Raw genomic sequence first — 22,298 nt, 5'->3', positions numbered from 1 at the left:
AACCGGATCTTTTTGAACCAGTTCACCAAATCGAACTGAATCGTTTTAAACGGTTTGCGTCTCCAATATGCATTAATCCACAAATGACTTAAGCTGTTAACTTTTTTAATGTGGCTGACACTTCCTCTGAGTTCAAACAAACCAATATCCCGGAGTAATTCATTTACTCAAACAGTACACTGACTGAACTGCTGTGAAGAGAGAGATGAACACAGAGCCGAGCCAGATAATGACTCGTTCACGAGTCAAGAACCATTTCTGTCAGACGTGTCCGATTCGAGAACCGAGGAGCTGATGATACTGCGCATGTGTGATTCAGCGTGAAGCAAACCGACACACAGAGCGTCTGAACCGAACTGATTCTTTCGGTAATTGATTCTGAACTGATTCTATGCTAATGTTATGAGCCCAGGTAAACCAAAGGATTGCAATCATCGCCACCGATGCCATTACGTCGTGCGCAAAAGAACCGGGGAACCGTTTTCTTCAACCGGTTTATTGAATCGAACTGTCAGAAAGAACTACTGGTGATCCGAAAACCAATGCAACCGGTTCTTGACTCGTGAACGGCTCGGTGTTCATCTCTCTCTTCACAGCAGTTCAGTCAGTGTACTGTTTGAGTACATGAATTACTCCGGGATATTGGTTTTTTTTTTAACTCAGAGGGAGTGTCAGCCAAATTTTAAACAAATTAAAAGCTTAAGTCATTTGTGGATTAATGCATATTGGAGACGCGAACCGTTTAAAACGATTCAGTTCGATTTGGTGAACTGGTTAAAAAAGATCCGGTAACATCGAATGATTCATTCGCGAACCGGATATGACAAACTGCTTTGTTTTGAAATGTCTTACAACAGAAGAGAAGACAATGCTGAATAAAGTCGTAGTTTTTGCTAGTTTTGGACCAAAATGTATTTTCGATGCTTCAAAAAATTCTAACTGACCCTCTGATGTCACATGGACTACTTTGATGATGTTTTTCTTACCTTTCTGGACATGGACAGTATACCGTACACACAGCTTCAATGGAGGGACTGAGAGCTCTCAGACTAAATCTAAAATATCTTAAACTGTGTTCCGAAGATAAATGGAGGTCTTACTGGTTTGGAACATGAGGGTGAGTTATTAATGACATAATTTAGATTTTTGGGTGAACTATCCCTTTAATAAACCTTTAACACAGAAGTATACTATTGCTTTATTCAGCAAAAGCAATCTACCTTTATCTTTAAAATGAAAATATACAAATTACTGTATGGTTTGATTTAGCCATTTGTTATTAAACTATAAAACATTTTAATGTTATAAGTTTGTAGAAAATAAGCAAAACATTGTTAAAGTGCTGCAAGGTTGTGGATTTCAAAACTTGACCAATTCGCATTTGAGTCAAAATGATTTTCATTAGAATCTTAAATTCATCTCAAAGTGCACCACAATGCAGTATATGATTAAAGACAAAAATAAAGTGTAAGACATTTTTACAACTTTTTTTTTACTAGTGCATTTTATCTACTAAATGTTTCATTTTGGGGCAAAAAAAAAAATAGAGAGATTAAGAATGTTTATATTCCATCCAGTTCATGAATGGAAACATTCAGCTTTCGCTTTGTTATTAAAAAATTTAAAGATGGAGCAAACGATTAGGTATGAGTCAATAATCATCATATATTTTATTATGGCACAGCATACATTTTGTCAAAGTTATATAACGACACATTTTAAGGACTCTTATTTATGTAAAATAAGAATATTATAAAAATGCTTTATTGTTGTAGGTTCATTAGGAGCATAGCCTAGGCTACCTCAGGTAAATCTTTACAAAAATCACTAACCATGACACAATCTATAAATTATTTTGCATAGTAACATTAGTGGCCTAACAAAAACAACAATACACTAAGTATAATGTCATTCTACGCTAAAACATACCTTTTTGAAATTCGTTTATTTTTCAGATACAACCACAGTCTATGGATACAACACACTAACATTTTCAGAGTCGCTTTAACGCGAAACAGGAAACTCATGAATATTCATGTGTGCTCCGCCCAGTGACACCAAATATCTCAGGAACATTTCAGAACACCGTTCCAATGTAAGTTAAATATTAATAATTAGATATTACACATAATTTGGTAGTAAAACAAAGTGCTACACTTTTTATTGCTGCATAGATTAGTGTATTTATTTTGTACAACATTTGAAACTGCTTTTTATCACTTAATTAGAAGCACCACGAATTAAAATTGTAATATTTTAACGACTACTGAACATCCTATTTAGAAGTTGATTTTAAAGTGCAAAGTATTTAATTTTAAATGAAAATAAAGCTATGTAAACATTTGCATTTTTATAACATTATAAGTGTGTCCCATCAGGTAATGTAAAGATCTACACACTTCATGCTCATTTTAACACTTGGGTCAAATACAGGAAATACGTTATATAAGTAGACAAGTGATCTTGTGCAAAGAGCGCAAGTGTGGGTATTTGGCATAGTCCACGCCTTCTGCCATAGACATCGATGCCTTCTGCAGGGTTGGCGGAAGTGTAAACCGGCGTGTGTGCAGGAAGGGAAATGGCGGACGCGGTGTCTATTTTTATGTCAATTGGCCTTAGTGAGCAGAAAGCCAAGGAAACATTGAAAAATGAGGCACTCACGTCAACACTCAAGAAGGCCATCGAACAGGTACATAATTAATTAATACGCATGATGTGCTGTCAACCTCAGCCTGTAGATAACTTACTTGACATATTCTTCTACCCGTTACATTTACAAGAAGAATTTGGAAAAGATTTGTAACATTATTGCTTTTGTTATTTTTCAGGCTCAAGGGTTGCTTGGGTCCAAAAGCATTGATAAGACTGCAGGCACTCTGCTATATAATATGGTGACACGACTCAAAGACTCAAATCGACTGTCTTTCCTCACAGAATATATCATTACACGAAAAATTACTTCAGAACTGCAGTTGTCAGGTATCTGTTTTTACTCTTCTGTCATTCTGTTGTTTTTTTCAATGTGTTGTCTTTTAAAAAAATAATATGTAACGTTAGAGATCAGTAAAATTATGAGATTAAGAATCACAATTATGCATGTTTTGTACAATTCTTATAAACTGTTAGTCTTTTTATATGAGCTTAATAATATATTTTTATTAATTGCAAGAAAACAAATAGCAATGCTTTGAAGTACAATAACAAAATGAAAGTGAAAGAAAAAAGACACTTCAATTAGTACGAAAGTATAATTAATCTATAGTTAATCATAAATATAATGCAAAAATAAACTTGTTTTAGTAAATTGTTATCAGAGAGTTATTGTCAAGAGTTTAAAATTACTGTAAAGATGCCTCTCACATAAATATAAGCCAATTCAATTTAGCAGTGATTGTGTGATTTTTCAATGCAAGATGAATGCATTTACACAGTAATCGTGATTGTGGGAGAGTGAAAACAAGACATGCAACTAGTTCACAATGACTACATTTATTAGACACCAGATAATCAACATAATTTGGAAAGATGAAAATAATCTTCTTTTTTTTTATTAATTGCAAGAAAACAAATAGCAATGCTTTAAAGTACAATAACAAAATGAAAGTGAAAGAAAAAAGACACTTCAATCAGTACGAAAGTATAATTAATCTACAGTTAATCATAAATATAATACAAAAATAAACTTGTTTTCGTAAATTGTTATCAGAGATTGTGTAACTTTTCAATGCAAGATGAATGCATTTACACAGTAATAGTGATTGCGGGAAAGTGAAAACAAGACATGCAACTAGTTCACAATGACGAGATTTATTAGACACCAGATAATCAACATAATTTGGAAAGATGAAAAGAAAACAAAAATAAATATGAAGAGAAAACTATGGCAAAGAAGACTAGATTGTCAGAAATAACTGAAAATCAAGCCTCAAATGATGTTAGTCCTTTGCAATAATTTGCATTTCACCATTTGCTGAGATTTATATTTCTGATGTTTTTCACAGGGGCGTTGGACTTTTTAAAAAGCCACCCTCAGGAGAATTTGGATCGACGTGAGTTTGAGACTGCCTGTGGGGTGGGAGTGGTGGTCACACCAGAGCAAATAGAGGATGCGGTAAGCACACTTTATTCACTAAGGTTTTCTGTGGTGTGATTACAGACTTGTAGGAGGAGATAAAATGTTCCAGGCAAGATGTTCAAAAGACTGGGCACTCCTACTCAGAATATAATTATTTTTAAGATGAAGCTTTTTTTTTGTTAATTATAAGTTTATGCTAATGATGAGAAATTCCAGGTTCATCTGAATGACATGTCTCTGTTCACATATTTATTTTGTAATCAGTTATTTAGTGGCCAAGCATTGAAATGGTTTCCCCTGTTTATTCAAGCTGAAAAAAAAATAAAAGAAATTCCAGCTGTTTCAAATATACTAAATATATACTAGACTTTCACAGCTTTAAGTTAGCACTTTATGAATTCTAATCTGTCACTGTATAATTCCACAGGTAGAATTGATTATCAGGAAGCACAAAGATCAGCTGTTGGCAGAGAGATATCGCTTTAACATGGGGATACTCATGGGTGAGGCAGCATGTCATATGTGCATGAATACAGTCACGTTTGGTGCTGGTGAGAAACCGTTTCGGTTTGTGCTCTTCAGGTGAGGCCAGAACTGCTCTCAAATGGGCTGATGGGAAGATTGTCAAGAATGAAGTGGATATGCAGGTTTTATTACCTTTCACAAATCAGTCCAAATCATTGTGTATTTCCATTTGTATGTGCACTGAAATTTTGTGTTGTTCCTCAGGTGCTGCACCTTCTGGGTCCAAAAACCGAGGCAGACCTGGAGAAAAAGCCCAAGGTATATTTTTACTGTCCCTGTTTTGTTGTAGCACACACATACACCTTTTCTACTGAAACAATGCTGGTGTGGATCTGGTGCAAACCATGGGGTTCTGTGAACCTCTCTCATAACTTTTTCCACAATGATGTAACTGTAAATTGTTAGGCTATGTTGTACCAGTTCAAAATAGAAGCTTCACAGTTTTTGATAGCAAGCCTTATTCCTGGTTTTAGGCTTCCAAATAGTGTTGTTACGGTACCAAATGGTCAGTATTCGGTACCGATACCAGTGAAAATCCACGGTTCTCCATACCAATTTCAGTACCAAAGCAAAACACAAAAATATGCTAATTAAAAAAAAATAACTTTTTATCACTAAAAATAAAACCAATGCCATTATTTATACTTATTTACAATTGTGTTTAAAGTTTTTCTACAAGTAATATAATTATGGAAAACAGGAAACAGGAAAGTTTCACCCAAATTTAATTTGTCTTTTAATTTATGAAATAAAGGGGATGTGCTATTAAAATTAAAACATGGAAGTATTGTGTGATTTATTTCTTTACAAAAATAAAGTTTTATTAATTTTTAATTAACAGTAGTAGCAGTATCACATACATTTACTAAATAAAAGGAATATTTCTAGCACAATGCCTTTATGTAAAAATGAACTTTTAATGAATGCATAATTGTCATTTTTACTGAACTTCAGACTGGTGGTGATGCTGAAGATATTTTTGGTCATTGAGGGTTTCTGTAAAAAAATAAATAAAAAAAATAATAGGTAATATTATTATTATTATTACAAGATAATACTACTACTAATTCTACTACCATACTAACAATATACACTGCACTATGGATTGAGGAGCTGCTGGTTCAAGAATATTAATCACATTGTCTGTGTTCGGTCGAACTGATTTGCTGAAATCAAAACAGGGACGGTAATAGATGAGCGCCAGCCAATGCAATTGCAATTTGTGCATTAGCTCTGCCTACTACCAGAGAAACCGGCATAATCTGCTTGATCGAAAAATATGAATAATTCTAAATGAACTCCATTATTTTGACAGGAGAAGACAACAAAGAATATAGTTTACATGTAGCATGTCGATTCTCCGTGGTAAGACTCTCTCGATCTCACTCTGAGCATGTGTGAAAAACAGCGCTGTCAGCAAAGCAAAGGCGAGTCGTGTGTCTTCACACAGAGTTTACAGTTCGGCAAATACCATAGACAGTAAAAGAGGCAAATACAGGTGTACTGTGCGTCCATTGAGATGAATTGAAAAGTACAGATCGCTTGATGGAGAGTGAACTCTGAAGCGCTCATTCAGTGTTCAGCGAATGAAAATATATCTGCGCCAATCTTATAATAGCCTCAAACACACACACTGGCGAGTAAAATCTAAGAATTTTTTAGCCAATGGCTAACAATAGACATAATTTACTCGCCCTGAGTAAAATTTATTCGCATATGCGAGTGATTTACTCGCAATGTAGAGGCTGTTTTGACGGGTTGCCGTGAATACCTTTAAATGGAAACTCAAATGAAATGGTAAAATGCTTGTGAAGTGACTCAGAACAGTTCTGGGGATGTTGTTTATGTATTTATGTCCTCATTGCTTCACGCACTTCAGTCTATGTAGTAAACAAACCTGCACGTCTCTGCCATTCATTCATTCACACAGAGACATGCAGAACATGCAGGATTCATATTTCTTACCAACTTTTGCGGCTTAACATTTACAGATACTGGTCCATAAGGAGAATTGATTTGATTAATTTATGCTAACTTTGACAAATTCCGTGCTGTCCGTATTAAAATGTAAGTTTCATTTTCATGACTGGATTTTGAGATTCTGTCCGCGTTTTCTGCTTTGCGGAAATCATAGCGCTGTATGCGTCAAGTACCAGGTTGACAGGGTCCTTGGTACCACTGGTACTAAAAGAAACCTGGTACTGTCACATTTTCATTTTTTTTTTACCGCTTTAATAATGTACTTAAAAATAATGTGTTTTCTGAACAACCTAGTATGAGAGCCTGTTCTAGTACATCCCCAAACCAAAATCAAGACTTTGTAAAGGATGCATAATAGGATCCTTTTTAATCTGAGAAAGAACTAACAACACTGTTCCCAGGTGCTTTCCATGTGCACAAACCAGTGTTCATTTTGACAGTAAATTTAAGAACTAATGTATGAATGCAGTATACTGATACACATCCGATATTCTCCCGGCTGTTTACGTTCACTTAAGACATAGTTGACTGTGTTCAAGTGTATCCTAAATTATGTCCCACCGGGTAGATACATTACAGTTCAAATGTGGCCATCTAACCTCCCTACCAGGCATGTGTTTCCTTCACCATGTGACACCTTCACCATACTGTTTTAAATTGCATAACAGGGATCTCTGAAGTTTTTATGTCAACTTTGTATGACTTTTTTTTTTTCTCATCACAGGCTGCCAAACCAAAAGCTGCAGAGAAAGATGTGACGATTGAGCAGGTTTCTGTAGTAAATGGTAAGACACAGACATTTGGGTTGCACTTTATTTTACAGTACGTGTACTTACATGTACTTGTAGTGCACTTGCAGTGTATTTATCGTAGAAAGTTCTGGTATTACAAGGTAACTACATGGGGTAGGGTTAGGTTTAGGGGTAGGTTCAGAGTTAGTACCTAGTTATTACATAGTTATTGTAATTACTATAATATGTACATAGTATGTACATGAGGAACAGGACTGTAAAATAAAGTGCTACCGACATTTGTTTCACATCCCTTTAATATGACTCTCATGCATCTTTGGTTTTGTGAAAATTAAATGCTGCATTATAGATACTAGGGTTGGGTAGTATGACGATGTATTGTGGAAACAATATGAATTTTGAAGAGATTGTGGTTCTGTACATGTATATAGCTGTGAAATGCATTACTGGTTAATGCAGGCATGTACTGGCCATAGAGAGCACGGGGACATTTCCGGATGAGTCAGTCAAGTAGTGGGCTGATCGCCGAAGTGAGCGAGACCTCCCCCATATTAGTGCTGTTTTTAAATATCAGCTCATGCAACAATGAAAAAAATACTGCAGCCACACGCAAAAGCAGATCAGTCACTCTCACAGCACTGGCAAAGATGCTCTTCTGCGTAACATGGTTTCAGTAACTGCAGTTAGTGTTGAAGCAGCCATGTCAGGAAGATGCTGTGTGTTACTAGGCTAAAGCAAAAGCATTTTATTTGGCCTTCCAAAAGTAGATGCATTTAATAATCTTATTACTTATTACTTACAACAGAACAGCAACGCATTTTATAGACGACCGTTTCATAAACCTAGGAGAGGTTTGAAATATTAGTTTTTCATACTCGGTTTGACCAGGGATGAACAGCTGAACATTCAGCATAACACATCACAAAGTCTCCTACCGGTTTTGCTCTTCATTAACTGCAAGCTATTCTATTCGCCACAGGAGTTTCACTCGTTCATTCTTGTGAGTGTTTACATTCCTCCGTAAGCGCACGTAAGCTCAGCTTTACAGAAACTTGCTGATCAAATCACAGAGACAGAACAACAATACCCAGAGTCTGTTTTAATAATTCTTGGGGACTTTAATAAAGCAAATCTCTGCCGTGAACTGTTCCATGTTACATGTCCTACCAGTCACAGTAATATACTAGGCCACTGTTACACAGCAATAAAAGATGCATATCACTCTGTTCCACTAGCAGCTTTGGGGCTGTCTGATCACTGCCTGGTTCATCTTATACAAACCTACAGGCAAAAACCTAAATCTGCCAAACCTGTATGAAAGACTGTAAAGAGATGGACCAATGAAACAGAGTTGAAGCTTCTACCACTGATCTGGATGAACTCAAAGAGACTTTAACATCCTATATAAGTTTATGTTAGGATATATGCATTCCTTACCAGGACTTACTTAACATTCAACAATGATAAGCCATGGTTAACAGCAAAACTCCGACATCTTCGTCAGGCCAAAGAGGATGCCTACAGAAATGGGGACAGAGTCTTGTACAACCAAGTCAAGTCATCTTTATTTATATAGCGCTTTAAACAAAATACATTGCGTCAAAGCAACTGAACAACATTCATTAGGAAAACAGTGTGTCAATAATGCAAAATGAGAGTTAAAGGCAGTTCATCATTGGATTCAGTGATGTCATCTCTGTTCAGTTTAAATAGTGTCTGTGCATTTATTTGCAATCAAGTCAACAATATCGCTGTAGATGAAGTGACCCCAACTAAGCAAGCCAGAGGCGACAGCGGCAAGGAACCGAAACTCCATCAGTGACAGAATGGAGAAAAAAACCTTGGGAGAAACCAGGCTCAGTTGGGGGGCCAGTTCTCCTCTGACCAGACGAAACCAGTAGTTCAATTCCAGGCTGCAGCAAAGTCAGATTGTGCAGAAGAATCATCTGTTTCCTGTGGTCTTGTCCTGGTGCTCCTCTGAGACAAGGTCTTTACAGGGGATCTGTATCTGGGGCTCTAGCTGTCCTGGTCTCCGCTGTCTTTCAGGGCAGTAGAGGTCCTTTCTAGGTGCTGATCCAGCATCTGGTCTGGATACGTACTGGATCCGGGTGACTGCAGTGACCCTCTGATCTGTATACTGACTGGATCTGGTGGCTACGGTGACCTCAGAATAAGAGAGAAACAGACAAATATTAGCATAGATGCCATTCTTCTAATGATGTAGCAAGTACATAGGGTGTTATGGGAAGTGTTTCCGGTTCCGGTTTACCTAATTAATGCAGCCTAAAAATCCTTTAACGGATTTGGATATTAAAAGCATATTAGTATGTTATGTGTAAGCCAGGTTAAAGAGATGGGTCTTTAATCTAGATTTAAACTGCAAGAGTGTGTCTGCCTCCCGAACAATGTTAGGTAGGTTATTCCAGAGTTTAGGCACCAAATAGGAAAAGGATCTGCCGCCCGCAGTTGATTTTGATATTCTAGGTATTATCAAATTGCCTGAGTTTTGAGAACGTAGCGGACGTAGAGGATTATAATGTAAAAGGAGCTCATTCAAATACTGAGGTGCAAAACCATTTAGGGCTTTATAAGTAATAAGCAATATTTTAAAATCTATACGATGTTTGATAGGGAGCCAGTGCAGTGTGGACAGGACCGGGCTAATATGGTCATACTTCCTGGTTCTAGTAAGAACTCTTGCTGCTGCATTTTGGACTAGCTGTAGTTTGTTTACTAAGCGTGCAGAACAACCACCCAATAAAGCATTACAATAATTTAACCTTGAGGTCATAAATGCATGGATTAACATTTCTGCATGACATTGAGGGCATAGGCCGTAATTTAGATATATTTTTGAGATGGAAAAAATGCAGTTTTACAAATGCTAGAAACGTGGCTTTCTAAGGAAAGATTGCGATCAAATAGCACACCTAGGTTCCTAAGTGATGACGAAGAATTGACAGAGCAACCATCAAGTCTTAGACAGTGTTCTAGGTTATTATAAGCAGAGTTTTTAGGTCCTATAATTAACACCTCTGTTTTTTCAGAATTTAGCAGTAAGAAATTACTTGTCATCCAGTTTTTTTATATCGACTATGCATTCCATTAGTTTTTCAAATTGGTGTGTTTTTAGATTTTTCTCTAAGAAGGAATATAATTGTGAGGATATCTATGTGTGTGATATCTAGGTAAAAGAGTCTCTATGTACTGAGAATTAGCTGACCTTTGTGATGTGAGGCAGCTAGCTGATGGTCGGTTTAGCCAGTCTGTCTGCTTCCTGACCTGGGCCCCAGTTAGTCAAGTATAAACACTAAGACTATTAGCCATATTTCTAGAGAGAAGAGTGGCGCCACCCCAGGAGGGATGAAGACCATCTCTTTTCAACAGGTCAGGTCTGCCCCAAAAGCTCGTCCAATTGTCTATGAAACCTGTGTTATTCTGTGGGCACCAATTAGACATCCAGCCATTGAGTGATGACAATCTGCTATGCATCTCGTCACCATGGTAAGCAGGGAGGGAACCAGAGCATATTACAGTGTCTGACATCGTGCTTGCAAGTTCACACACCTCTTTAATGTTATTTTTAGTGATCTCCGACTGGCAAAGTCGAACATCATTAGCGCCGGCATGAATAACAATCTTACTGTATTTATGTTTAGCATTAGCCAGCACTTTTAAATTTGTCAAGATGTCAGGCGCTCTGGCTCCTAGTAAACATTTGACTATGGTGGCTGGTGTCTCTATATTCACGTTCCGTACAATAGAATCACCAATAACTAGAGCACTTTCATCAGGTTTCTCAGTGGGTGCATCACTGAGTGGGGAGAACCTGTTTAATGTTTTGATCGGAACAGAAGAGCGGTGTTTTGACCCACGACTACGCTGCCTCAATGTCACCCAGTTGCCCTGCTGCAGGGGCTCTGTTGCTGGAACCGAACAATGTACAGGAATCCCTGAGCTAGACGCAACCAGGCCAGGAACACCCTGAAAAAAAGAGATTAGAGTGGCAAAAAGGACTTAACGCTAAAATGTTGGAAGATCAGTTCACTTCCAATGACTCAACTTCAGTGTGGAAAGTTTTGAGCCGTCACAAACTACAAGACACCATCCCCCCTGCACTGAGGTGAATCAACAACTGCTAACAACCTGAATGAATTTTATTGCAGATTTGAAACCCCCACACCTGTTCTGACCATCTCTCTACACAACCGTTAACACCTCCTGCAATACCACTCTCCCCACCTCCTGCACTTCAAATCAGTGAGGATGAAGAACAGAAGAAGAAAGGCACCAGGCCCATATGGTGTTACACCAGCCTTCCAGCCTTCTCTCTGGAAATATGGCAAATAGTCTTAGTGTTTATACTTGACTAACTGGGGCCCAGGTCAGGAAGCAGACAGACTGGCTAAACCGACCGTCTGCTAGCTGCCTCACGTCACAGAGGTCAGCTAATTCTCAGCACATAGAGACTCTTTCACCTAGATATCACACTATAGAGACTGTGTCTGTTCCCCGAACTAGAAAATACAAAAAACGTCCAAACCAAGTTAATATTAACAATTTAATTGAGGTTCAACAAATAAAAAACAGATGCATTATGGATAAACAAATGATAAAGCTTGGCTTATTGAATATCAGATCCCTTTCTACGAAAACACTTTTTGTAAATAATATGATCACTGATCATAATATAGATTAGTGTTGTCAAAAGACCCGGTACTTCGGTACCAAGTCGGTACTAAAAAAATGAAAATGTCACGGTACCAGGTTTCTGTAAGTACCGGTGGTACCGAGGACCCGTTCAAACCCGGTTCTGGATGCATACAGCGCTATGATTTCCGCGAAGCAGAAAACCCGGACGGAATCTCAAAATCCAGTCATGAAAATGAAACTTACATTTTAATATGGACAGTCACGGAATTTGTCAAAGTTAGCATAAATTAATCAAATCAAATCTCCATATGGACCAGTATCTGTAAATGTTAAGCCGCAAAAGTTGGTTGAAATCTGCATCCTGCATGTTCTGTGTGCATGTCTCTGTGTGAATGAGCATTTTACCGTTTCATTTGAGTAAAACCAATGTCAATTTAAAGGTATTCACGGAAAACCGTCAAAACAAGCCTCTACATCGCAAGTTAATCACTCGCATATGTGAATAAATTTTACTCAGGGCGAGTAAATTATGTCTATTGTTAGCCATTGGCTAATAAATTCTTAGATTTTACTCGCCAGTGTGTGTGTGTTCGAGGCTATTATAAGATTGGCGCAGATATATTTTCACTCGCTGAACACTGAGCGCTTCAGAGTTCTCTCTCCATCAAGCGATCTGTACTTTTCAATTCATCTCAATGGACGCACAGTACACCTGTATTTGCCTCTTTTACTGTCTATTGTATTTGCCGAACTCTAAACTCTGTGTGAAGGAGCACAACTCACCGTCGCTTTGCTGATAGCACTGTTTTTCACACATGCAAAGAGAGAGAGCGAGAGTCTTACCACGCTGAATCGACATACTACATGTAAACTATATTCTTTGTTGTCTTCTCCTGTCAAAATAATGTAGTTCATTTAGAATTATTCATATTTTCGAACAAGCAGAAGATATGGCGGTTTCTCCGGTAGTGGGCGGAGCTAATGCGCAAATGTCAATTTCATTGGCTGGCGCTCATCTTTTCCCGTCCCTGTTTTGATTTCAGCAAATCAGTTCGACCGAACGCAGACAACGTGATTAATATTCATGAACCCAGCAGCTCATCAATCCATGGTGCATTGTATATTGTTAGTATGGTAGTAGAATTAGTAGTATTATTATCTTTTAATAATAATTATTATGATCTATTACTTTTTTTTTTTTTTTTTTTTTTACAGAAACCCTGAATGAACAAAAATATCTTAAGCATCACCACCAGTCTTAAGTTCAGATAAATGACAAATATGCATTCATTACAAATTCATTTTTACATGAAGGCATTGTGCTAGAAATAATACTATTATTTTGTAAAATGTATGTGATACTGCTACTACTGTTAATAAAAAATTAATCACACAATATTTCTTCCATGTTTTAATTTTAATAGCAAATCCCCTTTATTTACCAAAAATAAAATGTTTAAATTTCATAAATTAAAAGACAAATTAAATTTGGGTGAAACTTGTTTACTGTTTTTCATAATTATATTACTTGTAGAAGAACTTTAAACACAATTGTAAATAAGTATAAAGAATGGCATTGGTTTTATTTTTAGAGATAAAAAGTTTTTTTTTTAATTAGCATATTTTTGTGTTTTGCTTTGGTACCGAAATTGGTACTGAGAACCGTGGATTTTCACTGGTATCTGTACCGAATACTGAAATGTTGGTACCGTGACAACACTAATATAGATGTGCTCTGTTTGACAGAAACCTGGCTAAAACTTGATTACATTATTTTAAATGAGTCCACCCCCCAAGATTACTGTTATAAACATGAGCCGTGTCTAAAAGGCAAAGGGGGAGGTGTTGCTTCAATTTATAACAACGTTTTCAGGATTTCTCAGAGGGCAGGCTTCAAGTATAACTCGTTTGAAGTAATGGTGCTTCATATAACATTATTACATTACATTACATTTACATTTAGCTGACGCTTTTATCCAAAGCGACTTACAATTGCTATATATGTCAGAGGTCGCACGCCTCTGGAGCAACTAGGGGTTAAGTGTCTTGCTCACGGACACATTGATGTCTCACAGTGGATTCGAACCCGGGTCTCTCACGCCAATGGCATGTGTCTTATCCACTGCACCAACACCACCCCTGGTATGGGAGAAACCAGGCTGGTGCACCAACACCACCCCTGGTACCACCCCTTATTAAAGAGTTTGGTGATTTTACATCCGAGTTAGTTCTGGCTGCAGATAAAGTTTTAATCCTTGTCCGTTGTTGGGGACGTTTTCGTCCACTAGGGGGTAAAGTTTAGTCTTATTTTGGCCACAACTTTCTCTGTGTTTGAGCTAATGGAATGATTTTTGGTGACAAATCCAGTTTTTGAAATTTTTCAAAAACTCAACGGTACACTGTGGGCAAATTCACTACCCTTTCGGGATGTTCGTGGATGAAGATTTTAAAAAAATTCCAAGATTTTAACTTTTTAATTACCAAGTTCATAAATGATGTCACTGATTTGGGGAAAAAAACACACAAAATTACATATTTTCAATATAAAAAGTGATTGTGGACTGGATTTTTTCTTACCTTTTATCACAGTCTTGGGCATGTCAAAGATTAGTAACAAGATTGGCTTTGATGCATTGTTAGTTTTTGTGCAGGATTAGATTTAAATTCTTTCTCCCTAATTTGTTGTTGGTGGCTGTTTTTGCCCCATTGGCTTCCATTATAACGACATTATTTGAGTGCAAAGCCATGACACCATATAATCATGCATTCTTGATTGTTTGTGGTTTTCACTTTTGGGAAGAGGTAAAAAAATGTATTTTTACAGTTGATCACTAGGTGGGACCATTAACCCTTTAAATAGGCCCGTGCAAAAAAGGCTTGATTTCTGGCTTGTATATGGAGTTATATGGAGTATAACAGCAAATTATAGTGTTTGTGTGTGTGTTTGAGATTCTTGATTGTTGGTGGTTTTCCCTGTTGGGAAGAGGTAACATTTGTTATTTTTTTACAGTTGATCATTAGGTGGGACCATTAACCCTTTAGATAGGCCTGTGCAAAAAAAGGCATAGTTTCTGGCTTGTATGGAGTTATATAGAGTATAATAGCAAATTATAGTGTGTGTGTGTGTGTGTGTGATAGAGAGAGAGAGAGAGAAAGAGAGGGTGTGAGAGAGACCTTTGTGCCAAAAGGGGAAAACCACAAACAATCAAGAATGCATGATTACATGATGTCATGGCTTTGCAATCAAAAAATGTCGTTATAATGGAAGTCAATGGGGAAAAATCAGCCACCAACAACAAATTAGGGAGAAAAAAATTAAATCTAATGTTGCACAAAAACTAAAAATGCATCAAAGCCAATGTTGCTACTAATCTTTGACATGCCCAAGACTGTTATAAAAAGTAAAAAAAAAATATATTGAAAATAAGTCATTTTGTGTGTTTTTTTTCCCCCAAATCAGCGACATCATTTATGAACTTGGCAATTAAAGAGTTAAAATCTTGGATTTTTTTTTAAGACATTTGGTAGTTTTGATCAGGACTGAGGTTGATTAACAGATTTATGCAAAAAACAACTGAAAAAAATATGAATCTGATACATTTTTACAGCAGTTTGATTGAGTGGATGTTTTCATCCCGAACAACTCGAAAGGGTAGTGAATTTGAACAATCCACAAGGGTTAATAGTTGGTGATTTTAATATCCATGCTGATAATGAAAAAGATGCATTGGGATCAGCATTTATAGACATTCTGAACTCTATTGGGGTTAGACAACACGTTTCAGGACCTACTCATTGTCGAAATCATACTCTAGATTTAATACTTTCACATGGAATTGATGTTGAAAGTGTTGAAATTATGCAGCCAAGTGATGATATCTCAGATCATTATTTAGTTTTGTGCAAACTTCATATAGCCTAAATTGTAAATTCTACTTCTTGTTACAAGTATGGAAGAACCATTACTTCTACCACAAAAGACTACTTTTTAAGTTATCTTCCTGATGTATCCAAATTCCTTAGCATATCAAAAACCTCAAAACAACTTGATGATGTAACAGAATCTATGGACTCTCTCTTTTCTAGCACTAAATACAGTTGCTCCTTACACTTAAGGAAGGTTAAGGAAAACAGTTTGACACCATGGTATAATGAGCACACTCTCACCCTAAAGAGAGCAGCCGGAAAAATGCAGCTGGAGGAAAACAAAACTAGAGGTATTTCGTATCACTTGGCGGGAAAGTAACCTATCCTACAGAAAAGCATTAAAAATTGCTAGATCCGATTACTTTTCTTCTCTTTTAGAAGAAAACAAACATAACCCGAGGTACTTATTCAATACAGTGGCAAAATTAACGAAAAATAAAGCCTCAACAAGTGTTGACATTTCCCAACATCACAGCAGTAATGACTTTATGAACTACTTTACTTCTAAAATCAATACTATTAGAGATAAAATTGCAACCATTCAGCCGTCAGCTACAGTATCGCATCAGACAGTGCACTATAGACCCCCTGAGGAACAGTTTCACTCATTCTCTACTATAGGAGAGGAAGAATTGTATAAACTTGTTAAATCATCTAAACCAACAACATGTTAGACCCTATACCATCTAAGCTCCTAAAAGAGGTGCTTCCAGAAGTGATAGATCCTCTTCTGACTATTATTAATTCCTCATTGTCATTAGGATATGTCCCCAAACCCTTCAAACTGGCTGTTATTAAGCCTCTCATCAAAAAACCACAACTTGACCCCAAAGAACTAGTTAATTATAGACCAATCTCGAATCTTCATTTTCTGTCCAAGATACTAGAAAAGGTGGTATCCTCACAATTATATTCCTTCTTAGAGAAAAAGGGTATATGTGAGGATTTCCCGTTAGGATTTAGACCATATCATAGTACTGAGACTGCTCTCCTTAGAGTTACAAATGATCTGCTCTTATCATCTGATCGTGGGTGTATCTCTCTATTAGTTTTATTGGATCTTAGTGCTGCGTTTGACACAATTGACCACAACATTCTTTTGCATAGACTTGAACACTTTGTTGGCATTAATGGAAGTGCATTAGCATGGTTTAAATCGTACTTATATGACCGCCATCAGTTCTAATGGACTAATGGAATGCAAAATGCAGCAGCAAGAGTTCTTACTAGAACCAGGAAGTATGACCATATTAGCCCGGTTCGGTCAACACTGCACTGGCTCCCTATCAAACATCGTATAGATTTTAAAAATATTGCTTATTACTTATAAAACCCTGAATGGTTTAGCACCTCAGTATTTGAATGAGCTCCTTTTACATTATAATCCTCTACGTCCGCTACGTTCTCAAAACTCAGGCAATTTGAGTACCTAGAATATCAAAATCAACGGCGGGCGGCAGATCCTTTTCCTATTTGGCGCCTAAATTCTGGAATAACCTAGCTAACATTGTTCGGGAGGCAGACACACTCTTACAGTTGAAATCTAGATTAAAGACCCATCTCTTTAACCTGGCTTACACATAACATACTAATATGCTTTTAATATCAAAATCCGTTAAAGGATTTTAGAACCCGTACTTGCTACATCATTAGAAGAATGGCATCTACGCTAATATTTGTCTGTATCTCTCTTATTCCGAGGTCACCGTAGCCACCAGATCCAGTCTGTATCCAGATCAGAGGGTCACTGCAGTCACCCGGATCCAGTACGTATCCAGACCAGATGGTGGATCAGCACCTAGAAAGGACCTCTACATCCCTGAAAGACAGCTGAGACCAGGACAACTAGAGCCCCAGATACAGATCCCCTGTAAAGACCTGGTCTCAGAGGACCACCAGGACAAGACCACAGGAAACAGATGATTCTTCTGCACAATCTGACTTTGCTGCAGCCTGGAATTGAACTACTGGTTTCGTCTGGTCAGAGGAGAACTGGCCCCCGAACTGAGCCTGGTTTCTCCCAAGGTTTTTTTCTCCATTCGGTCACCGATGGAGTTTCGGTTCCTTGCCACTGTCGCCTCTGGCTTGCTTAGTTGGGGTCACTTCATCTACAGCGATATCGTTGACTTGATTGCAAATAAATGCACAGACACTATTTAACTGAACAGAGATGACATCACTGAATTCAATGATGAACTGCCTTTAACTATCATTTTGCATTATTGACACACTGTTTTCCTAATGAATGTTGTTCAGTTGCTTTGACACAATGTATTTTGTTTAAAGCGCTATATAAATAAAGGTGACTTGACTTGACTTGTCCGAAAACTTTTGCTGACCAGCTGGCCCACATCTTATTAGAGATCTTCAACAGATCTCTGCAGTTGTGTGAAGTCCCTTCCTGCTTCAAACACTCCACCATCATCCCCGTTTCAAAGAATCCCAAGATAACCTGTGGCTCTAACGTCTGTCATCATGAAGTTGTTTGAAAGACTGGTTCTGGCTTATCTGAAGGACGTCACTGGAACCTTACTGGACTCTCCACAGTTTTCTTACCGAGCACACGGGTCCATGGATGATGCATTAAACATCATCTTGCAACATCTAGACAAAACAAGGACTTATGTGAGGATCCTGTTTGTGGACTTTAGTTTGGCTTTCAACACCATCATCACAACATCCCTGCAGACCAAACTGAACCAGATCTCTGTTCCTAGCTCTATATGTCAGTGGATCACCAGCTTTCTGACAGATAGGCAACAGCTAGTGAGACTGGGGAAATTCATGTCAAACAGCTGCTCCACCAACACTGGAGCCCCTCAGTGATGTGTTCCCTCCCCTCTGCTCTTCTCCTTGCACACCAACAACTGCACCTGATCTCTGAGTCAAGCTCCTGAAGTTTGCAGATGACACTACAGTCATCGGTTTCATCCAGGATGGTGACGAGTCTGCTTACAGACAAGAGGTTGAGCAGCTGGTTGTCTGGTGCAGTCTAAACAACCTGGAGCTGAACACGCTCAAAACAGTGGAGATGATGGTGGACTTCGGGAGAAACCTCCCTGCACTCCCCCCACTCACCATCATAAACCGCAGTGTGGCTGCAGTGGAGTCATTCAGATTCCTGGGAACCACCGTCTCTCAGGACCTGAAGTGGGACAATCACATTGACTCCATTGTTAAAAAGGACCAACAAAGGTTGTACGTATTTCGCCATCTGAGGAAGTTTAACCTGCCACAGGAGCTGCTAAAGCAGTTCTACTCAGCTGTCATCGAGTCTGTCCCATGCACTTCAATAACTTTTCAGCTACAAAATCAGACATCAGAAGACTACCGAGAACTGGTTCGGACTGCTAAAAGGATTATTGGTGCTCCCCTGCCCACCATTCAAGAACTGTATACATCCAGAGCTTCAAAAACACTCAAATCAGTGAGGGCGAAACAGGCTTTTAAAGCCCGCTCCATTTCATTGGTCCATCACTTTACAGGCTTTACTATAGGTTTAGCAGATTTAAGATTTTGCCTGTAGGTTGGTATAAGATGATCCAGGCATTGATCAGAGAGCCCAGAAGGTACCCGTGGGACAGACTGATATGCATCTTTTATTACTGTGTATCAGTGATCTAGCAACGGTAGACTGCACTATTGTCAATCACGGAAGCACTGCAGATTGCAAAAAATGATTCCAAATCATCAGTTCTTATTCTGCTGGATCTATCTGCTGGTTTTGACACCGTCAATAATCATATCCTTCTGTCTGCCCTCTCATTACTGGGCATCACTGGGATTCCTCCTCGATGGTTTGAATCCTATTTTACTGATAGGTCTTTCAGGGTGGCTTAGGGAGGGGAGGTATCCAAAGCACTTCAACTTGTCACTGGGGTTCCTCAGGGATCAGTTCTTGGACCCCTCCTCTTCTCCATATACACGACAACACTGGGTCCCATCATACAGGCACATGGATTATGTCATACAGCAATAAAGTAACATAGCTTTAGCAACACGTAACAGGCACATAATGGTATAAACATAGATATTTCTACATATTCTAAACATGCATCATCGTTTTCAAATACCTCAGTTTTCTTAGTCGAAACAATGCAAAAACAGTGTTTTCAAATGTATCCACTTCAGAGAGCATCTTGATGAGCTCAATTTTCACCTGGTAAAAACACCATCTCAGTGTGGAGAGAATGGAGAGAAAAATATTCATTTTCAAAAGTATCCGGATTACCCAAACTTTTTCTTCATAAATTTCTCTCTCTCTCTTTCTCTCTCACTCTCTCTCAATGTGTGTGTGTGTGTATATGTATGTATATATATATGTATCTCTTTATCTTTGTAGGTCAAGCGACCACAGAGGGGAAATCACTGATGGAGCAGCTGAGAGGAGAGGCGCTCAAGTTCCATAAGCCAGGTGAGACCATTAACATCTCTGTGTCCAGGAATCATTGGCAGCTTCATAGATTCTGTAAATTTTGAAACAGAATCTCAGTGTGCACAGTTATGTATAATGTAATTGGCTAAAAGTGAATAATGTGGTGGTTTATTGTTCTCTCTCCCTAGGGGAGAATTACAAGACCGAGGGATATGTTATAACTCCCAACACCATGAATTTGCTGAAAAAGCACTTGGAAGAGACTGGAGAACAGGTATGAGCCTGCATAGCCTAGGTGTCATCAGAGGCAGCAGAGGTTATTACATTTGGATCAAGATTAAGAAGCTAAACAGTTTTTTTTTAATTATTATAATTATTTTGTAGTGACGTGCTGAAATTTCGACAACCTGAAAATCTTCGTCCAAAACTAGAAATTGCAATTATATTTTTATTTAGCCTATTGTATTCATTATTTAATGTATCTGTCATGAAAGCAATCTTTTATTACAGTCACTGTATAAATATTTATTTCAAGACCAAATTAGAGTAGACTGTTATGTGCAATTTAAATGTTTGCTCCTGAATTTTCAGTTTTCATGCTTCACTACTATTGTAAACTTTCTAATCTTTTTGTATTCTGTTTTCTTTTCATTTATTATACAATTAACAAAAACAAAAAAAGACCTCTAACACTAGCTTGCTCTATTCTTTTTCTATTCTATCTGTTTTATTTTTATTTATTATATTGTTTAAAAGCCCTTGCTATGTGTACTGCATTTAGCTAACTGAGACTTGTTATATCACTTGTATATCATTGCTCTTTTGCTGATTTTGATTGCTTCCATTGTCCTAATTTGTAAGTTGCTTTGGATAAAAGCGTCTGCTAAATAACTAAATGTAAATGTTCACTAGGTTTTCATTTATTTATTTATTTATTTATTTTATCTTTTGAATTAAAGTCAATGAATTGCACAATAAGACCACGAACACGAATTAAGAAATTGAGTTAATTCATATTGACAAAATATTTTGTTTAAATCTGAATCTTGCTTTTCTCACTTCTTCGTAGGTCCGCACCCGCTTTCCCCCTGAGCCCAATGGGATTCTTCATATTGGTCATGCCAAAGCAATCAATTTTAATTTTGGTTTTGCCAAGGTACACACACACACACATATATACATAACACATAACAATGTATGTCTAACAAGAAATCTCTTTCTGAATTTGTGTATCTGTTTGTAGGCCAATAATGGCATCTGTTTCCTGCGGTATGATGACACAAACCCTGAGAAAGAGGAGGAGAAGTACTTTACTGCCATCAGAGAAATGGTGGAGTGGCTTGGTGAGTATTAAGATCTGACGTGTCTGAGCAGCCAGTCTAAACCAGTTTGCTGTTTACAGCTGGTATTCAATTAGTAGTTCACACAAGCGTGAAAAGCAGACACTTAAAGCCTGCTATACTACTCTTTGTGGCACTGTGTGCTTCCAATGTATTATGCACTTAAACAGATTTTAGAACAAGATTTAAAAGGAAAAAGATAAAGAAAGGGCTTTGTATTAGACAAATATAACATTTCAAAGCTGAACTTCACATATGGATGTTTGCTTGTTTGTTCTTCTCTTTCACTCAGGTTACAAACCATACGCTGTCACACATGCCTCTGATAACTTCCAGCTACTCTACGATCTTGCTGTTGATCTCATTCGCAGGTGGGATTACAAACCTGATGCCTCAGGATGTCCCAGACTTTGAAATAGAAAAAAAAAAAAAAAAAATATATATATATATATATATATATATATATATATATATATATATATATATATATATATATATATATATATATATATTAGTATTAATACAACTATTCATGAGCTCTGAGTAACTTGTGTGCCTCAATATTTTTTCACTGTTATTTTACAGTAATTTTCAGTCATAAATGTATAAATAAAATAAAATATTATTATTACTGGTGTTTGACTTATGTTAGAATCATTATACTCTTATAC

The 22,298-nt window shown here is 37.4% G+C and overlaps 1 protein-coding gene across 1 annotated transcript in view; it reads left to right on the top strand.

The window, feature by feature from the left end:
• Positions 1–2,482: 2,482 nt before the first annotated feature.
• LOC132115322 (glutamine--tRNA ligase-like) overlaps positions 2,483–22,298 on the top strand; it is a 28,375-nt gene continuing 8,559 nt past the window's right edge. The window contains exons 1-12 of the mRNA XM_059523722.1: positions 2,483–2,689; positions 2,829–2,979; positions 4,002–4,111; positions 4,503–4,578; positions 4,658–4,722; positions 4,805–4,858; positions 7,305–7,365; positions 20,255–20,326; positions 20,476–20,561; positions 21,357–21,443; positions 21,531–21,630; positions 21,920–21,998. Of these exons, the coding sequence (XP_059379705.1) occupies positions 2,579–2,689; positions 2,829–2,979; positions 4,002–4,111; positions 4,503–4,578; positions 4,658–4,722; positions 4,805–4,858; positions 7,305–7,365; positions 20,255–20,326; positions 20,476–20,561; positions 21,357–21,443; positions 21,531–21,630; positions 21,920–21,998 (1,052 nt within the window). The 5' untranslated portion in view covers positions 2,483–2,578. The remainder of the gene's footprint in view (positions 2,690–2,828; positions 2,980–4,001; positions 4,112–4,502; positions 4,579–4,657; positions 4,723–4,804; positions 4,859–7,304; positions 7,366–20,254; positions 20,327–20,475; positions 20,562–21,356; positions 21,444–21,530; positions 21,631–21,919; positions 21,999–22,298) is intronic.

Source organism: Carassius carassius, chromosome 34, assembly GCF_963082965.1.
Source record: "Carassius carassius chromosome 34, fCarCar2.1, whole genome shotgun sequence".
In the NCBI taxonomy this organism is placed as follows: domain Eukaryota; kingdom Metazoa; phylum Chordata; class Actinopteri; order Cypriniformes; family Cyprinidae; genus Carassius; species Carassius carassius.
The sequence above is the reverse complement of the archived record's forward strand: the minus strand, read 5'-3'. Positions and strand labels throughout refer to the sequence as shown.